This window comes from Lepisma saccharinum, chromosome 2 (assembly GCF_977018435.1).
Source record: "Lepisma saccharinum chromosome 2, izLepSacc3.1, whole genome shotgun sequence".
Taxonomy (NCBI): Eukaryota; Metazoa; Arthropoda; class Insecta; order Zygentoma; family Lepismatidae; genus Lepisma; species Lepisma saccharinum.
The window spans coordinates 1472834-1494209 of NC_139230.1; the positions used below are offsets into that span (position 1 = coordinate 1472834).

Here is a 21376-nt window from a genome sequence, read left to right on the forward strand (position 1 = left end):
ATAAACAAAGGTTTCAATCTCCTACTTTTACTGGAAGAAAGCATGTTGTTCACTGATGGTGCAGTCCCACAACAGTGTCAGTGGGGTTTTTCCTCATGGTCAAGCACCACATTGTGCCATGAACAGGGTTAAAAAGATTAAAACTGAAGGTTTTCCTACCACATCTCTGGCTGGCAACTGACCAGATATGACTCATTTCTCTCTCTCGCTCTCTCTCTCTATGTGTGTGTGTGTGTGTGTGTGTGTGTGTGTGTGTGTGTGTTTAATAGTGGAAGAGAAAACACTTACCAGATAAAGAAATATGGGCTTCCATCTGCATCAATCGCATTGTTGTCATGGTATCCAAAGAGCAGGCGGTGGAATGAAATGGCCATCAGCCAGAAGGCTCCATGTAGAGAGCTGGAAGGGAAGGCGAGGAGCGAGAGGGAGAGTGGGTGCTGTCAGGAGTTTGGATAGAGTTGAGTGGGTATGGGAGGCAGAAGGGAATGGTTAATAAATGGTTTCAACAGGAGGTAGCCATTTTGCAGGCTCTTTCCCAGTGTTCCCTCACAGAGGTATCACTTGGTAGGAGTGGAAGAAGTGGTGTGATGGTAATTGTTGAGGATGGCAACAGTACAGGTAGGGACCTTAATTTTTCAGTGTTACTTTTTTAAAAAATTAGTCTTTTCTTTTTCCTTTTCGATGTTATTTTTCCAAATATTCATATTTCTATCTTTAACCAAGCTTTTGTGGAAATATATGGGAATCATACATTTACATGTGGTTTCATGTTGCTGTTGGAATTATTCCATGTATGAAATGCACCATAGTTTTCTTTTGGATAGAACTGTGGAAAACATGCACATTATGTACATGTACATATGGTACATTTTTTAAAAAAATCCAAGACACAAGAATAATGGGATTTCATAATTTTTCATTCTTTAAGCACAAAGTGCATTAAAATTTGTGAAAAGGACACAATTTGCATTTCATGCAAAATTTGTGCTATTTCATGATTTTGAATGGATGAAAAAAGTATCCAGCACATGTCATGCATAAACATTTTTATGCAACAATTAACATCTTTTGGTGTTATTGCATTTGTACAAAATGAAGATCCCTAAGTATGGGTTTGGGTGCAACAGCAGTGGATGATGATTTTTGGTTGAGGGCTGTGCTTTCTTCAGGAAAAGATATTGCAGGTCAGGATGTAAATGAAGCGGAAGGTGCAGAGAAGAGTTTGGGGTAGCTGTGTGAATCTGAAGGGTTGAGAGGGTAATATGAATAAGGAACCTTTGGTTGTTTCATCAAGTGGTGTTTGTCTGGAAGACTAAAAAATAATTTTGGTCAATATTGCTATCAATGAATGAAAACCAATGGTCAGAACTTAAAACTACATTTAAGTTTTGCACATAGAGTTTGACCACTCTATTATTTATTTTGAAAAAAAAAGTGAAAAATTTGTACTGAAGACCCCTACCATGAACATACATGTAAAAAATACCTTGGAAGAGAATCCTTGCATGCTCACCTTACAACACATTATTTCCTTGCTGGAATCCTTACCATCAGCTTTCATCAAAGATGCCACTAAAAGTAATAAAAATACACAAATGAAGCAAAATTTTGGATTTTCAATAACATACCATTTATCTAGCACAACCTAATATTAAGAAATTAAAGAAATCTGGAAAAAACCTGACAAATCCTGGACATCCTTATGTTCAACTTAATGGTGGAAATAATGTGAATGCACTTTTACAACAAATGAATGTGCTGAAGTAAATTGATATAATTTTGATGAAAATTGGGAGATTTACTTCTACCCTGAAGATGAGTGTGACATTAGCTCTCGAAAGCTTGGAATATTTTTCACAACTCACCCAGTCGATAGCCTGAGATAATCTTTTAATTTGTCGCCAGGAAAGCTTCAAGACTTACTAGATATAATTTTGTTAACCACAAGGGGATGTAATACCCAGTGATGATAGATGAAATTGATGAAGGGTCATTCACAAATGACACCCATGCCCCGGCTGGAACTCGGACACAGGAACTTTGGTGGCAAGATCAAAAGTCTACCACTTAAAACAAATTTATTTCTTTACGTGAGTTTGGGTGAGCAATAGGCATTTATTTGCCCAATTATAGGTCTCCTCTAATTACTACATTAAGTAAAGAAATGAATTTGTATATATACTATATATTTTTTGAGCTTAGGAGGTCATATCCGAAAATGTCTACTTGATCATGAAATGAATTTCTCTCTCTTGCTATGAGATTCATTCACATACCATAACCTTTATTGTTGAAACTGAATGAAGTGCTGAGCAGAGGCTTACTTCTGGTATCATGATTTTGTACTTGGAATGATAAATTTCTCAAAATATCTGGCAAATCCATTTTGCCATTGAAACATTTGTATGCAAAAAGTAGACAAACTGAAGTAGATCAGTTTGTTTTCTTCTACTCTGTAAGCTGTCAAGGGAATGGTCAACAAGTCCTCATCTTTATTTAAGCTGGAGTAAATATCCAGGGCAGATGCTCATTAATATTCAGTTTTTTTTTAATATTTAGACATCTAATAAATTTTCTTTTTTAAAATTGTTGCTATAACTTACATAATAAGGGGTCCATACTGAGGTTGCATGTTCAAGTATGGGTCTTACAAGGGTTTTAAATAACATTGACAGAGTATTTTTGTTAAAATCGTTTGATGACCTCATGATGAAACCAAGCATTTGCTTTGCCTTTTCATAAATTTCCATTACATGATCTTAAATAGTTACACTGCAGTCGAATTTGACTCCTAAGTCAAATGATTTCTCTACAAATTTTATTGGCAAACTGGTGTACAAATATGCCATTATCAGCATACACTGGCAGAGTGCAGCAGAAAATCGTAAACATGATATTCATTGTACATTTTGCATGTACTGTACAGTGGAACTCTGATTTCATGTTATAGAAATTTTATATTACCCCATCTTTCTGGTTCTAATTCAAGAAAATTTCTGAAACTATTTACCAGAATATATTTTTGGCATTATTTTTTTTATCCGCAGGACTCCCAAGAACATACATAAAAAACTACTGATAAAATTATATTCATAAACATTATCTTACCACTCTCTGAAGCCACAAATGATAGCACTTCCACCAGCTTGTTATCATCAAACTTCACTCGCTTGCCCTGCTCATCTTTTCCAGTTTCTGAAATTAACATTTAAACTGTATTAACCCCTAAATGCCAGGTTGTGACATATTATCACAGCAGGTATTTGCACCAATGCCGGCTTGTGACATATTGTCACAAGGAGCATTTTCTCGTAGTATGCAACTTTTTGACATACCGTACTGTGTCTCAGATAATATTCGGATATACACATTTTGAGTTCTGCATGAGTCTGTACTATTGGGGGGGGGGGGATGTCCGAAAAATTGTGATATTTTTATTTCATTGATTTCAAAAACATTGCTTCTTTCTCAATTTTGGTGTTTCAAAACACACTTTTGGCAATACACACACAACCTTCTGACATTCCTGGTGCCCATTATGAGGGTACCTTTTGGAGATTCACATCCTGGCATATCCTGTGTGGGGGTTCGATGAATTTCAAATTTCATGTAAAAAATAGTTACTTCCCCCTTTCCTCCTTCTAACTGATTACGGAAAATTTATTTTTTCTCATCAGGATTATAGCCCAAAGTGGACTGAACAAAATGAGGTGTCACTTGTACGTACCTCTAATGTTCTTAGTTCCAAAATTTCATTAGAAACATGCAGAATTTCAAATTTCCCGCTGAAAACACACTTGCCGTTGGTGCAAATACCTGGAAAATCAGCCTCGGCATCTAAGAGTTAAAATTGCAACTGCATTTTGTATAATCTCATACCAAATATATATATGGATAAAAGAAAGGAGGGCCAAAAGGGCTAAATAAAAAGCAAAGAAGGAGAAAGGAAACACTCACGAGACAGTGGAAAAAATTTGAATGTTTGCAGACACTATCGCTGCATCACCAGAAAGATGGAACCGGAAGTTCCATTAAAAAACAAATTGCAGTTGTGCAAACAGAAAGTACTGACTTTAATAACCATTAAAAGAAAATACTTACTTTACTGAACAATTTTGAAATATACTGACAAATTACTGACTATGATGAAAAACTGATTTTACTGACCATTTTCCACCTGCTGTAAACTTAATAATTGTGCTATGTACATTTCTGTCACCTCTCCAAACATAAGCATTCATACTGTTCTGGGACATTCAATAGTGAAGAGCAAGTAACATCTAAGATGATTTTCTTTTCTTTCATCACAACATAAGAATTGGGGATAAAATACACACAACTGAACAGTAGTGCAATCAGGGTTGTTAAAAGTTCCAGCAATTTTAAATAAATTCAATTCCGGTCCAGGAGAGAAAATCAGGAAGCGTAAATGGGTTCTGGACCATAAAGAACTTTTTTAACTGTAAAGTATTTTTTATTTATTTATTTATTTATTTATTTATTTACTCAGAGTTTCAGATACAGTCTTATTTGGCCATTTTACACTGAAACAACAAAGTAGAAACAAAAAATAAGAAAAGATACGAACAATAACAAGATGGAATACATTTACATGTTCTTGGTCAGTAATACATAAAAAATTATGTTCTGGAAGGAAAATATCTACATCCAGTGGAAGTTTGTTGTAGATTTCTGGCAGCCTGTAAAACAAGGAGCATTGTAGAAGGGATAGCCTAGTGGTAGGGTTGTGGAAGACTTGCAGGTTGCGCCATTAGCAGAGGGTAATCTGAGCATAAATGTGAATTGAGCTAAAGTGTGTTAACCACTCAAACAATTTTGGTTATATCTGCAGTGAGTCAGTGGTGGATCCAGAACAGGGACGTAAATAACACCCCCACAGTGCAGGAGGGGGGAGGAAGATGCACAAGCTTCGGAGGTGCAGTAAGAAGATAAATTAAATTGGCATTAAAATATGTCACCTCCAGAAATTTGGACATTTCTTTTCTCATTTTATTCTAAATTGCAAACGGAGTCCTCTCTGGCAGTGATCACCCTGTACGCTCCCTAGGTAGATTTTTGTTTCAGGGCCTACAACTTATATCCGAGCATGCCATATTTAATTTCTAAGAACTTTGGAACTGAATACTGATCATGATAGGACCCCTGTTAGATCCCAGCCTGTGCACATGTGGTAATACGAACTTTGAATGAAGGGATTATTTGTCAGCACCGTACTAGGAAGGTTGAAGGTTAGTTGATGTCTAACCACCCCAGACATATAAATCAGATGGAACAGATACCCTTTTGGTTCCGCCGATATCCTGCTAGAGTAATAACTCCCCGGCGTAAGCACATAGGGCACAACAGGAACCTTGTTACCAAGCATAGGATATGGCGTCACCAACGCACATATGGCTTAAATCCCCCTTTTTCCCTTTTGTGGTTCTGCCCTCCATTCCGCCACTATCCTCCCTCCTTTTGACCCGTGGGCGAGCACTGCACAGAATAAGGAACCTCCCACTTGATGATAATCTGACTTTAAAACATCATGCTCGAAGCGTTTGAATTCAGTCTGTTACCCTCATCGACACCCTCACCAGAGACGATCGCTGAGATTCTTCGGTGGTAACAGACCCTTCTTACGAAGGTAAGAATGATATTTTGTAACTATTTAATGAATACTTAGTATGGTAACTAACTTACTCCTCCAGGAGATAAACTCCTCTATATTCCAAGTATGGCACACTCTCTGCCCATACATTACACTAACACATACACCCAGAATTAGCTAGGATTGTAATTAGTAAATTCGTTGGTATAATGACACACCTCCGTTATTAGGAGAGCTATGTTTGGATCAAGCGAACTAACGTCAGAAGGGCCATATTTGTACGCCTGCCCTTATGTTGTCGTTTACACTGTAGAAACTGAAGGATTCATTTCCTTTAGCACAGTGTCTTAAAATGTAATGAACACAAAAACCCCCAGGGGTCAATGTAATAATATTGTAATCATCATTACGCCTTAAAAGCTTGTAGGTCATGATCCTTGTATCACATCTTATTTTTATTCTTTATTTGTTTCGTTGCTTATTAAACTATAAAATCCAACGATTCGCTTTACTGTTATTCCCCATGATTTTCAATATCATCTGAGTACAGTGACTGTTGTTAAAGTACTAGACTAAAGGTTTACCCTAAGATGAAGAGCTAAGAATACCTGGAGCAGTCGTGCGTATGAAGGCACTCCTGCCACCAGAGCAGAGAGAGACATCTGGGATAATAATATTTAATGTAAGTATTTCCCACACACAGACACTTCAGTCTCTTTTGTCCTTCCATTAAGGAATACCTCTCGCACTTACACATTCCCCCCCCCTTAATGTTGTTATAATGAAGTCACTAACTTTATAGCTTTTTGCACTAAAATAGTCCGTAGGCATATCAGAGAAAGGTATGTCTCCTACTCTTCCCCTGAACTCCGTATATGGAAAGCTAGGCAGAGTAGAGTGACCGGCCGACGATCCCCACCACACAGGTGGTGCCTCTGTCTCACCCCAGGACGTGACAAATATATTTTCAGCCAAACATATTAGATATTTTTATGACCCAACAACTGCAAAGAGAAAATGTTAATCCCTAGAAAAGTAGAAGGTGGATTTCCAGATTAGAAAACCTTCATTAGCAGAGTTTGGGGTACACTAAGTGTGAATTCACTGATTAGGAGATCTGTTTATCGTGGACCATGCAGGTTATTTGCCTATAGGTTCGATAAACACTTAATGATTGGAAGGGTTTAAGTTAAAAATCGAACGTGAAGTGTGCCGAATTCACATGAATGCATGTGTAACATATAGTGCCTGGAAAAATCATAAAGATGTTCAAACAATATTGCACCAATGGTTGGATAAGTGGGGCAAAATCTTTAAATGGATTTTGGATGTAATAACAAGATTATCCACCTGTAATTTGGCTCTCAGGGGACATTGAGAAGATGTAACGAACACACAAAATAGTTGTTGGAATTTTCTCAACATCACAGACTTGTTAGCAGGGTACTGGTAATGGGCATTTAACAACATTGTACTTTTTATAGAAACAGTGCACCCAGTATTTTCATATATCATTATAATTTATTTTTTTACAGTTTGTCTGTTGTCTTAACCTTATACACCCAATATAGACATAGGTGTGAATTATATTTTAGAAAAAAAAAAAGCTCTTGTTTTAATGAACTGAAACTTGGTTTGGGAGGCAAAATGTGTAAGTAACACTACTGATCCGGAAGTAAGTTAGGGGAGATGAATTTCAGTCGGGTACCTTACCTCACTGAGAAGCCTTTCGAACCTAAACTTGAACTGTTTTATATAAATAATATATCATATTGTAAAAAGAAACCAAGCATACTTCCACGTTCTTGAAATTTGAGTATTGTTTCACAAAAAAGGTGTCCAGGGCTGGTATAAATGGTTATTATTGTGTTAAAAGGAAAAGTGTGAGTAAAAACTAGTTTAGGTGCATACTGCATGGCAGCAAGATTAATACAAATGACAATTCGTCTGAACACCAATGTTGCCACCAGTATAGCATACTGGATCATCAGAGTGTGCAAGCCTCGCCACCAGCTACAAGGTCATGCAGTCACCAGGTGGGGATATAAATGGAACCTTTACATTTATTATTCAAACTGACTTTAGAACTGTCTCATAGATGGCAGTAGCAATCCATATCCTAGATGACAAGACAGCAAATGGCTGCTCACTAGGGATGGTAAAGACAGCCTGTACAGAAGATGCAGACAGCAAGATGTATCTTCCAATATGTGCCTAGAATTTAATTCCACCCAAGTACATTACGATTGGATAATTCTGATATTATCATACAAGGGCAATTCGGAAAAAAACCTCCATTTGCGCATGTGCGAGAAATAGCTGGGGATAGCAACGTCATTCCGGTGGTGCTGTGCACAGTAGTTCAGTAGGCAGTGAGCAGTGGAAGGAGAAGGCTGTGTTGCAGTTTACTCATCCGCTATAACAATTGAAAAGGAACACTCCAATAGAAAATCCCACCAAATGTGAAAAGCATGCAGTATTACGATTTCTGTGTACAAAAAAACTTTCGGCAGCTTCGATTCATGGTGAACTGTGTAATGTTTATGAACCAAACATGATGAGAGAAGGTGTCATATGTTTAAAGATGGACGAACTGACGTGCACAATGTGGCAAGAAGTGGTCGCTCATCTGTAGTCAGCAATGAATTCGTGCAGGAAATTGACAAAACGGTCCGTGAAGTCCATTGGTTCACGATATCTGAACTTTGTTTGCTTTCCCCCAAATTTCTCAGACTGTTTTGTATGAAGTGGTGACAGAAAAGTTGGGATACCACTAGTTCTGTGCTCGTTGGGTTCCAAAACTCCTTTCTGAGGAGCACAAAAAACACCAAATGGGTTGTGCTTTGGACTTTCTCTCACATTATGAAACAATTTCTTAGAATTGTGACTGGCAATGAGACGTGGGTGTCGTATGTGAACTCTGAAACCAAACAGCAATCAATGGAGTGGGGTCATATGCAATCACCAAAGAAACCCAAAAAAGCTCGGCAAACATTGTCTGCCAGAAAGGTTATGGCAACAGTCTTCTGGGATGCCAAAGGAGTACTGTTAGTGAAGTTCATGGAGTGTGGTTCAACCATCAATTCAGAAGTCTACTATCAAACGTTACAACAACTCCCATGAGCCACCAGAACAAGCGTTAGGGCATTCTGACTTCCGGTGTGGTGTTGGTTCATGATAACGCTCATTCACACTCAATAACTTTTCGAACAGTTCCATTGAAATGTTTTTTGATCATCCTCCCTATAGCCCAGATTTGGTGCCGAGCGATTACCACCTCTTCAGGCACATGAAACAGTGGCTTGTGTCACACTGCTTTGACATTGACAATGCGCTTCACGATGCTGTTAGAGGGTGGCTTCGTTCCCAGGCAGGAGGTTTTTTTTTGCAGAAGGAATTTCAAACCTTGTAAAATATTATGACAAGTGCCTCAACTTGAATGGTGATTATGTCGAAAAGTAATGTAATGTTGTACTTTTCTAATGTGTATAATAAAAGTTCTGTATCTACAGTTGGGAGCTGAGAAGACTGCCAGTGCGGGGTGAGGTTCGGGGGTGAACGGGGAGGTAGTGTGGAGAGGGAAGCTTCGACTTGGGTGTTCAATTTTTCAGTGTTTCCAGACATACAGAAGTCCCTGTAGGAAAGGGTGAGAATCTGATAATGGAATCGGAACTTACAGTGTGAGGTGCAGTCTGGCCTTCGGAAAAGTTCGGAACTATTCTTGAACCTCCACGGATGATGTCAGCCACGGGACATCTCAAAGACCAGCAACGGCATAGGAATTCACACTTCTTCCGTGTTTTCCGAAATGAATTTGTTTTAAAAATCGAATGAATGTTCTGGCGTGTGTGTATAAGTAAATGTATATGTATAGAGCAGACTATATCTAGTAAACTGGGTCGCTGAAGGTTAACTATCAATAGAATTAACATGCAACGAAAAGAGGGAAAGCCGACTCGGGGGTTGAGCAAAGGTTTATTCAGATTTTTTTTTTATTTGAGGGGTGTAAGTTTGTGTTTATGTGTGTGAAAAGGTATACTTAGAGCCAAAATGACCATAAATTTGTCCTTTTATAAAAATTGTGTGGGGTGTTAGCATGGACGTCCGCAGGATTCTTTCCAGGGAGGGGCAAGCAAGGTATTTTTTTCCAGGGAGGGGCAAAGGACACATATTTTCATCTAAAATAGTGATGACCCCTCAAAAAACACTGTTTCAGTCTGAAATTATCATGTTTCTTCAACGAATTTATAATAATTAACATAAATTACTGTGATTGAAATGACATTATGTGTGAATTATATAATTTTTATGTACACATTCATTTTCCAGGGGGGGGCGTGGCCCCTTCTTGCCCCCCCCCCTTGCGGACGCCCATGGGTGTTAGGGCGTAGTTGGTGAATAAATCAATGGGGCCGAGACATTACAACTTCATGTTCCATAATCCGAAAGTTGCAGAAAAGCGATGCTACATACCAAAATGTAAATACAAACGAGGGAGAAAATGTACTACCCTGCATAAGTTAAAATTAATTGATCCATGTCCAGGAAAGAAGCATTAACAAGATGCTAGGAAATACACAAAAAGCACGCACACACCCTTACTTTCTTAGTCACGTTGGAAGCAGATTGCTTTGATTTGTGAAGTTTCATTCCATTATTAGTATTGCTTTCACTTGTTACTATGTAATATGTTCCATTCATTTGCAATTCGGTTTCGTACCATGCCTTTTTTATTTATGTCGCTGCCACCCTGAAGGGAAGACGAGCTGGCTGCGCACGGCGACAACAGGCAGGTCAGTTTCGCATTCCTCAGCCTTGCAGTCTTCTCAGCTCCCAACTGTACAAGTGCCTGTCATTGATAACCAAACCGCGTTTTTTTTTTCTGAACTGCCTTCGTAATTGTCCCTTACAGGGCCGCTTCTGGCAGAAAAAGCCCAAATAAACAACTATACCTGCCGCAAAATTAGTTTGGTATTGACGCTTGGGAAGCACGTGTTGAAATCGGGTCTACGGCACTGCGGGAGGGTGGGTTGCTGGCATGCGAGCCAATCAAAATCTTCCCAGTGCTTCACCCAAGCCCTGGTTACCTAGCAACAGACAACGTTTATCTCGGTGTTGCCGCTTATCTGGCGATTCTTCCTGCGATCAGATTTCATGTTGTTGGGAGAGGACGTGTTGTTTGTTTGTTGCGTTGCTGTGATATTTTAACCGGTCCGTTGTTTAGTGTTTATTGAATTTAGAGTATTCTTTGTTATATATAGCGTGTTGTTTTAGTTTTTATTTTTTGTACATAATTTTCTGTGTTCTTGAGTGTGTCGTGAGCTTGTGTGAAGAATGTCAAGCACAGGAGGCAATACTCGAGATGACAATGTACCAAAGAGGCCATGCACTAAAAGAAAAAGGAATTCTTCTCAAAGGACAAACGCGGGAGATGGTTTGTTCTGAGCGCAAATAATTTGAGCAAGAGAAAAACAATGGGGCTCCAATCATTTCTGTAAATAAAGTTCTGGACAGGACTGCTGCTGCTTTCGGCGTGTCTAAGAACACTATTGTTACTATAGGGAAAGAAAAATATAATGTGGTAGAAATAAATAAATAAATGCGAGGCTTCAAAATTGGAAACCCCAGGAAAGAAGAAGAATATCAATAAACGCGTGACAAATTTAGATACCTTTCAGCAAGATGCTATTCGTCGCCATATTTACTCTTATTATAGGAGGAAAGATTATCCCACTGTTGGGAAACTGCGAGTTTCGTTGAAAGACTCGGCATTTTTTCAAGGTGGGGAAACATCTTTAAGGACAGTCATAAAATATCTGGGATTCTCATACAAAAAAAATAATGGACGCAAAATAAAGTAAAGTATGTAGGCATATGGGGATGTGGAGGTAAAGCTCCACACATTCTCGACCTCGACCTAGGCCATATTATGGAGGTGATGTGGTTCACCAACCGCCTTTACCGCAGGTTTGCCCCAGGTACTCACTTGGGCTGAGTCGACCCCGGAGCTGCTCGGGATATTTGAAAAAGTTCCACAAACCACCGAGGGTCTCACACGTGAAAGTCAGACGCCCCACCAACTCAGCTGCGGTATAATTGAAAGATGGGCAGACTTTAACGGGGACTTCAGAAAGAAATGATTATTGAAAGTGTATATACAGAATGGATTGAAAAGGTAACCTGTAAACAATGCTCGTTTCGTTAATTTGTTCATGTTGTAAGGGATATGGAAATGAAGAGAGAAAACAATAACACATTCATCATTGTTGTCATCATTGTTATTCCGTTTTCCTCGAAAAACAATAACACATTTCATCATTGTTCCTTTTCATAACACGTTTTCCTCGACACAGCGTCAGACGGCTGCACTGCGTACCGTACCGTACCGTACCGCATGATATGGCAACACCGTGACGCGTGTTCCTTCAGCTCTCAATACCAAACTAATTTTGCGGCAGGTATAAATAGGCTCGTTAGTCCTGGGTTCCCATCCCATTCCTCACCAGAGTGCTCGGAACCAAAGAATCAATCACAGCCAAGAACTAGCTCAATTAATGTTGCAGGGTGATTGCTGAAAAGTAGCAGAAATGGGCTTTATACATTTATTTACAATTCAACAAAACAAGGCTCGGATTCTTCCAATAATTCTCTAATTTACATTATTTACATTCCTCTAACTTGAGCCCCACGGCAGAACTGCCAAGTGGAAGTAAAAGTAAGGACACAAGACAAGATGGCGGATAGTACTGGGAGCCTGTTTCTTCGCTCTGCAAATTGTGGTTTTATTTTCTTGGTGTTGTGCTTCATTTGTGTTTTTCAATACCACGTACGAGTGAATCAGAACTCTGAAGTATCTATGGTCAACAGTGGATCATTATTGGAGACGTGGAAAATAGGATATAGGAACTTTCATTTTCCGGCCGCTGTAACTTCTTCTGGCCTGACCGCAGCCGCGATCCACTCTCGGTTACTTTCAACTCTTGTGCCTCGTGCTCTTGTGCGGTGACATCCATGTCAACCCGGGACCCTCCCAAGGAAATTATACTGTTTTTTTTCGTGTATTACCAGAACGTGCAAAGTTTAAAAAACAAACTTTCTGACTGCGACATTCACTTAAGCGAGCTATTGCAATATGACTGCTTAGTTTTCACCGAAACTTGGCTAAACGACACGGTGATGGATAGTGAATTACAATTTTTAAAGCATTTCAATGTATTTAGAAATGACCGTGCAAGTCGTCGTGGTGGAGGAGTGATGATCTGCGTTAATGTTAAATGGAATTGTAAAATACGAAGAGATCTAATCAAGGACTGTGAAATTATTTGGATAGAACTCAATTTTCAAAAAAACAAAAAACTTCTAATTGGATCGTATTATCGCCCACATAAGAACTCTCCCATTTCCATCCTCGAAGCCTGCAGGGATTCGGTATTAGCAGCAATGACAAGTGGTGATATTATGCTATTTGGTGATTTCAACCTGTCCATCAATTGGGAAAGCCCAAATACGGGAACTATAAAATGCCAAAATGATCAGTGGTTTATTGATACGTTCATTCATGGAATAGGGTTAAACCAGTTCAACTTGCATAAAACACGTGGTGACAGCAACCTTGACTATGTACTGGCAACCCTGCCTAATATGCAGGTAACTACAGGAAAATATCTTCTAACCTCCGACCATGACTCACTCGACGTCACAATGCACCTGCCTACCACGAAGAAAGACAAGGAATCCGTCAAGCAGAACCAACCCCCCCACCACCTATGGCGAAAAGCTCCATGGAATGCCATCCAACGGGCGCTCAATGTCTACCCTTGGTTTTTGTTGATGGAAGAGGAAGTGAACGAAGCCGTTGAGAACTTTGTCGAAATTCTGCATGCCACGATAAAAGACTTCGTGCCCACTACGAGACCGAGATCTACCAAATACCCCGTCTGGTTCGACAGAGAAGTTCTCTTTGTGTTAAAAAATAAAAAACAGGCTTGGTACCTATGGAAGCAGCACCCTAATGTTCACACTCACGGTACCTATTGTGACATCAGACGTCATTCAAAATACCTACTCAGAAAAAAATTTAGTGAACACATAAATAACATAACAACCGAATGTACTACAAACCCTAAGAGATTCTTCACTTTACTAAATTCAAGAAAACAAAGCCCACGTATACCTAAAGAAATTGTTCATAATACTGATATTGCTAGTGGAGAAGAAAGAGCCGAACTTTTCAATGTTTTTTTTCATCAGAACTTCTCACCTCCCTCAGTTTCCGACCCTCTCCCCCACTTAAATGCTGTCTGTCCTCACACACTATCTTCAATCAAAACATCCCCCGAGGAAGTAAAATACCTTCTCGCTTCATTGCCCCTCCACCGGTCCCTAGGTCCAGGTGAAATCGCCACAATATTCCTTCGTAAAACTGCCGACTCCTTGGCTCTTCCTCTGTCTGCCTTACTCAACAAATGTTTCTCTAAGGGTGTGTTTCCTAAAAACTTCAAACAGGCCAACATTGTGCCCATTCACAAAACTGGAGATAAAAAATGTGTAAAATCCTATAGACCAATCTCACTTCTATCGCCACTATCAATTATTTGTGAGAAAATCATCAAAAACAGGTTACTTCAGTTTACTTCACCATATATCAACACAGCACAACATGGTTTTCTTCCAGGCAGCTCTTGCCTAACAAATCTTTCCGTCTTACTTTCGCATGCTGCCAGAGCTATTGATAATAACTCCCAACTTGACACTATATATTTGGACATTTTGAAAGCCTTTGACAAAATTAATCATAAATTTCTCCTTCATAAATTACCATCCAGATTTAACATCCACGGCAAATTTCTCTCTTTACTCCAGGACTACCTCCATGAGCGTGAGCAACGTGTTGTTCTTTCAGGTACCTCTTCTAACTTTCTTCCCGTTTTGTCTGGAGTTCCCCAGGGGAGTGTCTTAGGGCCGCTCCTATTCCTTCTGTACATGGATGACCTCCCTGAAAAACTGTCCTCCCTCCCTATCAATATACTTTTGTTTGCGGATGATTGTAAACTCTTTAAGGAGATCTCATCGATTCATGACATGATGATTCTTCAAAATGCTCTCACAGAACTTGTTAAGTGGTGTCGTCAGTGGAATTTAGAACTAAACCCTCAGAAATGCTCTTTCCTTACTTATTCCCTAAAAAAGAACAAAGTGGTGTCTACTTATTCTATTGAAAACAATCCAATCCAAAACGTTTCCACCCAAAAGGACCTAGGTATTATCATGGATGAAAAACTCACTTTTAATTATCATATTATTGCTACCACTAAAAAAGCCATGCGCCTTCTCGGTCTTCTATACAGATTTAGCAAAATTCAAAACCCATCATCTCTTGCTTTATTCTTTAAATCTTTCATCTCGCCCATCCTCGAATACTGTTCCCCAATTTGGGCAATGGCCTCAAAAACTAATCTCACCAGAATAGATTCTGTTCTCAGTTTCTTTCTTGCAATTGTTCGCCATAGAATACCTTCCTTTCGACATGTATCCAAATCAGACACCATGGCTGCTCTGAATATTCACACGCCATCCTTTCGTCGTGATCTAGCTGACATGAAATTTTTATACAAAATAATAAATGGCAAAATCAGAACAGATCTCCTAATCAGTGAATTCTCACTTAGGGTACCCCAAAAGCTAACGTGCAACCTGCAACTCTTCCACAACCCAACCACTAGGCTATCCCTTCTACAACGCTCCTTGTTTTACAGGCTCCCAGAAATCTACAACAAACTTCCCCTGAATGTAGATATATTCCTTCCTGAACGTAATTTTTGTATATTACTGACGAAGAACATGTAAATCTATCCCATCTTGTTATTGTTTTTATCTTTTGTTATTTTTTGTTTCTACTTTATGTTGTTTCAGTGTAAAATGGCCAAATAAGACTGTATCTGAAACTCTGAGTAAATAAATAAATAAATAAATAAGCATCGGCAGAACTGCCTCGGGATGCTTTTTCTCATGGGAGGCCACTGGAGACCGAAGATCACTCTCCCTTCTGCTACCTGGTTCATAAACACTCTCTGTCCTGTCCTCTGCCAGAGGCCATATTTATACTTCCTCCCTCGTCGCATGGGGGAGGGCTGAAAGTTCAAACCTTATTGGCTCTTTTAAACTACACAGAACAATGGAAGAAATCCAAGCATACAAAATCATACACAATCACAAAAAAGAAACAAAAAAACAAATACTGTTTGGAACATAATATACATCCATTTTCTACATGAATTGAATTCCATACATGCCTATAAGCACATATCGAAAATCTCTCTTCAATATTTAGCACAATTTTTGGTGCACAATGATTTTTTCCCACGCCACTCCTATAGTAGGTTAAGTTAGTTGTGCTTTGTGCTCTCAGAAATATAATAACATTCCCACAGGCTTACCATGCTACTATTTGTAACTTTTAAGAAGGTTAGGATTGCTTTAGTATTCCCTCTTTCTCCATTATCTCCTACATATGCACACAAAGCATTCCATGCAAAAGGAGCACTTTAGACAGTGGTAATTTACAGAATGGTTGCTTGGAAAAGTGCAATTTATCAGCGGGAAAAAAAAAACACGTAAACAGTACCTTATGCAAGCATCTGCATTTCCCACAGACAAGGCTTTTTTCATCCATAGAAGGAAGAGAGAGTGTAGTGTAAATGATTGTGGAAGTCAGTTTGATGCTTTGTGAAAGCAATTAGCACTGTTTGCAGTTCCCAAATATCCTGCGCATATTTATGGGTGAAAAGATGATGTGAAAGGCACTTGAAGCAAATATCCCCACTTCCCATCAACAAGGCAATCCTCAGAATACTGTTGACATGAGGCTCAAATTGGTATCATGCTTGAGACCAGCACCAGAGACAGAAGCATGTCCAGGATTTTTGAAAGGGAGGAGATACGTACACTTTTTGATAGTAAACCCTCATTTTGCCATCTTGTCCTACATTTGACATTCTTATTTTTAAGGAATACTGGGCCAAACAGGGTTTTACGACCCCCAAACCCCCTCCCTCCCTCGGGCATGCCACTGACCAGAGATGTTAAAATAATTTAGAGAAATTATTGTAATGCTAAAAGCCCTAAATCTGGCCCACCTAACCTAACCATCAAAACACTTAAGAGATGTAAAAAGGTTCCCTAAACTCTTCCATTGAAAAACTACCACAAGATATGAGGAGAAACAAAATTGATCACATTCAAGCACAAGTAAAAATCCATGCTTCTAAAATATGTTTTTTTAATATATAGCTGAACACATGGAAGTGACTCTTACATACGACAAAATGTGAGTAACTCTAATGTAGTACAATCACATATTATTCTTGCAAATTTAAATGTCAAAAGAAACCTGGGTAATTAGCTTCACCTAGTAGTATTGTTTTGTATCTTTGGCATATATTTACAATACCGGAAGTATCTCCGATTTGTTTGAAATTTGGTATAGTTACTAATTTTGGCCTCCTAATCACGAATGTGCAGTTAAAATTTGGCGCTCACGTGTAGAAATTGCAAGAAAACAGCTTCAATTCTCACAATTATTCTCCGTATAGAAATATGGAAACCATATTTGTTGATATGGACAATTGACGTTCGTAATCAGTTACTGTGTCTTCAGCGTTGTCACAGTGTTGATTTCATACTTGGAGAGCACAGATCGTGTTAGAATGGTGGAAGGGAGCAGTAAAAAAGTTGTGAATGTTGGACATATCAGGTGTAGTGTGGAGGAGGATGGTCGTGGGCTAATTAAGAAACTTACGGCCCAAAACGATCCCACAGAGAAATGCGTCGAGGACGAAAACGACAGAAGTGAAAGTGACAATCACGATGTAGAAGAGGATATGGAATGCGAACTGATTTCATTCGAGGTAAGTTTAGCAACAGTGCATTGATCGTAAAATTGCAGGATACAAAAATAAGATTTCTCATCGGTTCCTTGTCGCAATTACCGGAAAACCATTGACGGATAGACCCACTGACCATTCAGGTAAGATTAGGTTAGGCAAATATAGTCAAAATTTGAGGTCGTAAGACCATGCACAGGTGTATACACCATTGACGGATAGCCCCAAGAATCATTCATGGTAAGGTTAGGTTAGGTTAGGTTAGCATAGTTAAAATTTGGGGTCTTAGCAATATCAGGGGTGTATATATCATTTTTTAAGTATTTGAAACAGAAAATTTTCTGGTAAATAATGAGCAATTGTGCTGATCGCGGACCACTCAATTTCACTCATTTTGAAATTTCTACACATGAGCGCAATATTTTAACTGCAGATTCGTGATTAGGAGGCCAAAATTAGTGAGTATGCTGAATTTCAAACAAATTGGAGAAACTTCCGGTACTGTAAATTTGCTCCGTATCTTCATGTTATGCTTGTTTTTGTGATTTTGATATAACAATCAAGAAAAGCCCAATTTTTTTTTTTTTTTGTATTTTGCATTTGTATGTGTAAGATCTATTAATGTAGTACTGTAATGTATAGACATGTCCCATATTATCATGTACTGTTATTTGTACACAGACGGAAGTCCTTGGACGTGAAGAAACTAAAATTTATTTGCATACTAAGACCCTTAAACCTGACTCGTATAACCTAACTATTAGATCCCTTCACACCAACATTTGGGAACTACATGGCGGAAGCAACAGTCATAATCAAGACGACAGTAAAGGAATGGCTGGATTCAGGAGAAGAATCATACAGAAGTATACGGAAGTGAAAAACAATTTTCAAGCAAACATGCATGAAGTAATCGCTAAAACTCCCATGAATATGTTAACAGACATAAATATGAAATCGAACGATGAAAAACATACCTGTGTACCATGATGAAATCGGGATTGGCCCAAGTTCCTTTTGTTTTATTGTGATTTCATCATGCTACGAATGCAATTTTTACATGATTTGATTTTGATATACATCTGTTAACACATACTGTGGAGTTTTAGCGATTACTTAAGGTTTTGTTCAATATATGCTTTCGTGGTTAGGTTAGGCTTGGTTCCCTTAGCTTTAAAATAAAGTCCCTAAATGCATTAATATACCCACTGCCTATAACAAATGAACTATTAATTAAACCACCTGAAGATAAATAAGGAAGAAACCATATTCCACCTAACACATGATATATTATTTTATAATTAAAGAAAATAGTTTTCAAATAAAAAAAAATGTCATTCTACTAAGGTTCCGATGTACTTCTACATTCATTCACATGCTTCTACGATATTTATTGCAACTTGTCGACGGAGAATATCCTGTCCATGAGAAGTGCGTAAGGTAATTTTCAAGTATTTTTTTTTGTTTTGTTTCAACATAAATAACTTTTTTTTTAGAATCCAAACAGTGCTCATTACTTTAAGGAATGTTCAAATTTCGTGTGACAATGATTTTCAAAATTCTACGATAATTAGTCTTTGTGCTAGGAGAAATTATAAAACAATCGGAACGGTTACCTCTGGATGAAACAATCAGAACTTGGGCCCAAATTAGAAAAATAGATCCTGACACAGCATTTTCTTTTCAAAGGCAAGCGTATATGAAGACCATACTTTCGGCACAACACATGAAGAGTTGCCCTCCTTATATTGAACATTGCATACTTCCTACTTACCGCTTAACCAAGAACCGTACCGAGATATTTACCTCTTTCATTTGTGGCATATCTTTTTAAATCAGATGCCTTCCACTTTGACAATTTCTGGAACTTCTTCATCATAGGCGGTTTTCTGCTGATTTTTCCATTCGCCCGGGCAGCAATATTCTTACCGCCTGCTTTGGCCTGCGATTTCTTCATTCCAAAAATTTCTCGAAATTTCATTTTGTGCGTAAAGGATAACAATCTACTTTTTAAGAAAGCTTTACTCACGCAATGATTATACCTTAGATTGATCTACGCTCAGTGTTGCCGTCTCACTATTAGGAAAGTGCTAGACAAGTTCTGAAATGCCAATGTGGTGGGTGGGATCACAGACTAGAAATGATTAATGGGATCACAGAAATCATCATGAAAGCATCCTCCAAACTGTTCTATATTAAAACATAGCAGGGACACTCAGTCACACTGTTATTAATGTTACGGTTCGAATTTTGCTAGGTTTAACAAAATTTCTCTGCGGTTGGCACCTATGATACGACGTGCAACTTCCGGAGACGTTACCATAGCAACGAGAGATATGGCAATCAACAAGCTCTCACGTAATGTTATTGGTTGAGACGTCTTGAATTTCTTATTTAAAATTGAGTTTAACCCTATATTAAGTAATAATAATATATTGAATGTGATTTCATATTTTTCCAAAGGTATTCCACTCTTATACGTAAGTAGGAAAATTCAGATTGAATTCGTAATTCATTTTTCAATCATGGATGCCACCAGGATGGAACTACTCGGAAGTAATTGCTACAGAAGCGATCTTTTGAGGTGTTGTTGATCTACTTCAGGGAAACCAATAACCAGAATGACAAAACCGTACGCCTTCGGACAAAATAGATATGTAGGGTACGAGGCTTTGTTTATTATGAAAGTGTCCCAGGTTCGATACCTGGTGTCACTTTAAACTGTAGGTCCAGTCCCGATTAACCTTACTGTGCATAAAGTGGGCTTAATAATCATGATCGACTGATTTTTTGTTTTATGTAAAATACATGGTAAAAATTTACTATCCTTCGGACACCTGAATTTTTTTCGTTTCGTCAATTTTTGACAATCGTATCTGCTTCGCGGAACATTCCTGAAGGTGTATCAACATTGTTTTGATGAAATTAATTGCAATTTTTCACATTACCACTACGTCTTTCTGATAGGCCTTTTCACTTGCCTGAGACGAACTAACCTAACCATGCGCCAATGGTTCATGGGGCTAGCGCCAATGGTTCGCAATTATTTCCAATTTCTAGATCCTGATACTAACACGACACCAAATTTTAACTATGTTTCCTAACCTAACAGAACTAACCTAACCACGTGCCAATGATTTGTGGGGCTAGCGCCAATGGTTCGCAATTATTTCCGATTTCTAGATCCTGATACTAACACGACACCAAATTTTACCTATGTTTCCTAACCTATCCATGCGCGAATGGTTTGTGGGGCTAGCTATTCTCCATCGGAGAATTAATTTTCAACGAACAACATGAATTTCAGCTATGAAACATTCCCACATCACACAAAACACCTTCCCGATGTTCGACAATGCTACAGGAACTTATTACGATAAGTAGTTTCTTCTGTAAAAATAAATAAATGTGTCCGAAGGATAGTAAACAAGTATCAAACAGATTTTACCACAAACCCTTATCAGAAGGTTATTATAGCCTATGTATCCATTATATTGTACAGGTACTCGCAACGTTGTTCATACAGATGAAGTGTGAGAACTAAAAGCAAAAATTACAGGAAGCCTTAGTAATTAGGCAATCTCCCGGTAACACTTGACTATACCGGAGACAGAATTTACAGGAGAAAGTACTAACGCAAATCATTTTCTGTAGCGTTGTTGATGTTCGGGAATGTAGGTTTGATCCATTTTAATGCGAATGCATGTGGTTTTCTACGAAAATCTATTTCCGATGTGCTATTGCTGCTGCCGCCATTTGCTTTGTGCACAAGAGCATAATACACGCTATTGCTGCTGCTACAAGCCGATGTTGTCCATATATGCTAAATTGAACGAAAGGAGTGCTAATGGAACCTAACCTAATAGGCCTAACCTAACCTAGT

At 38.5% G+C, this 21376-nt stretch overlaps 1 protein-coding gene across 5 annotated transcripts in view; it reads right to left on the reverse strand.

The window, feature by feature from the left end:
* Window positions 1-293: 293 nt before the first annotated feature.
* Window positions 294-21376, reverse strand: part of LOC145983853 (prestin-like) — a 327363-nt gene continuing 306280 nt past the window's right edge. For all 5 annotated transcript variants that reach the window (XM_083116901.1, XM_083116905.1, XM_083116900.1 and 2 more), the window contains 3 exons: window positions 3109-3195; window positions 1514-1572; window positions 294-1312 (listed from right to left, as the gene is read on the reverse strand). In XM_083116901.1, the coding sequence (XP_082973027.1) occupies window positions 1166-1312; window positions 1514-1572; window positions 3109-3195 (293 nt within the window). In that variant the 3' untranslated portion in view covers window positions 294-1165. The remainder of the gene's footprint in view (window positions 1313-1513; window positions 1573-3108; window positions 3196-21376) is intronic.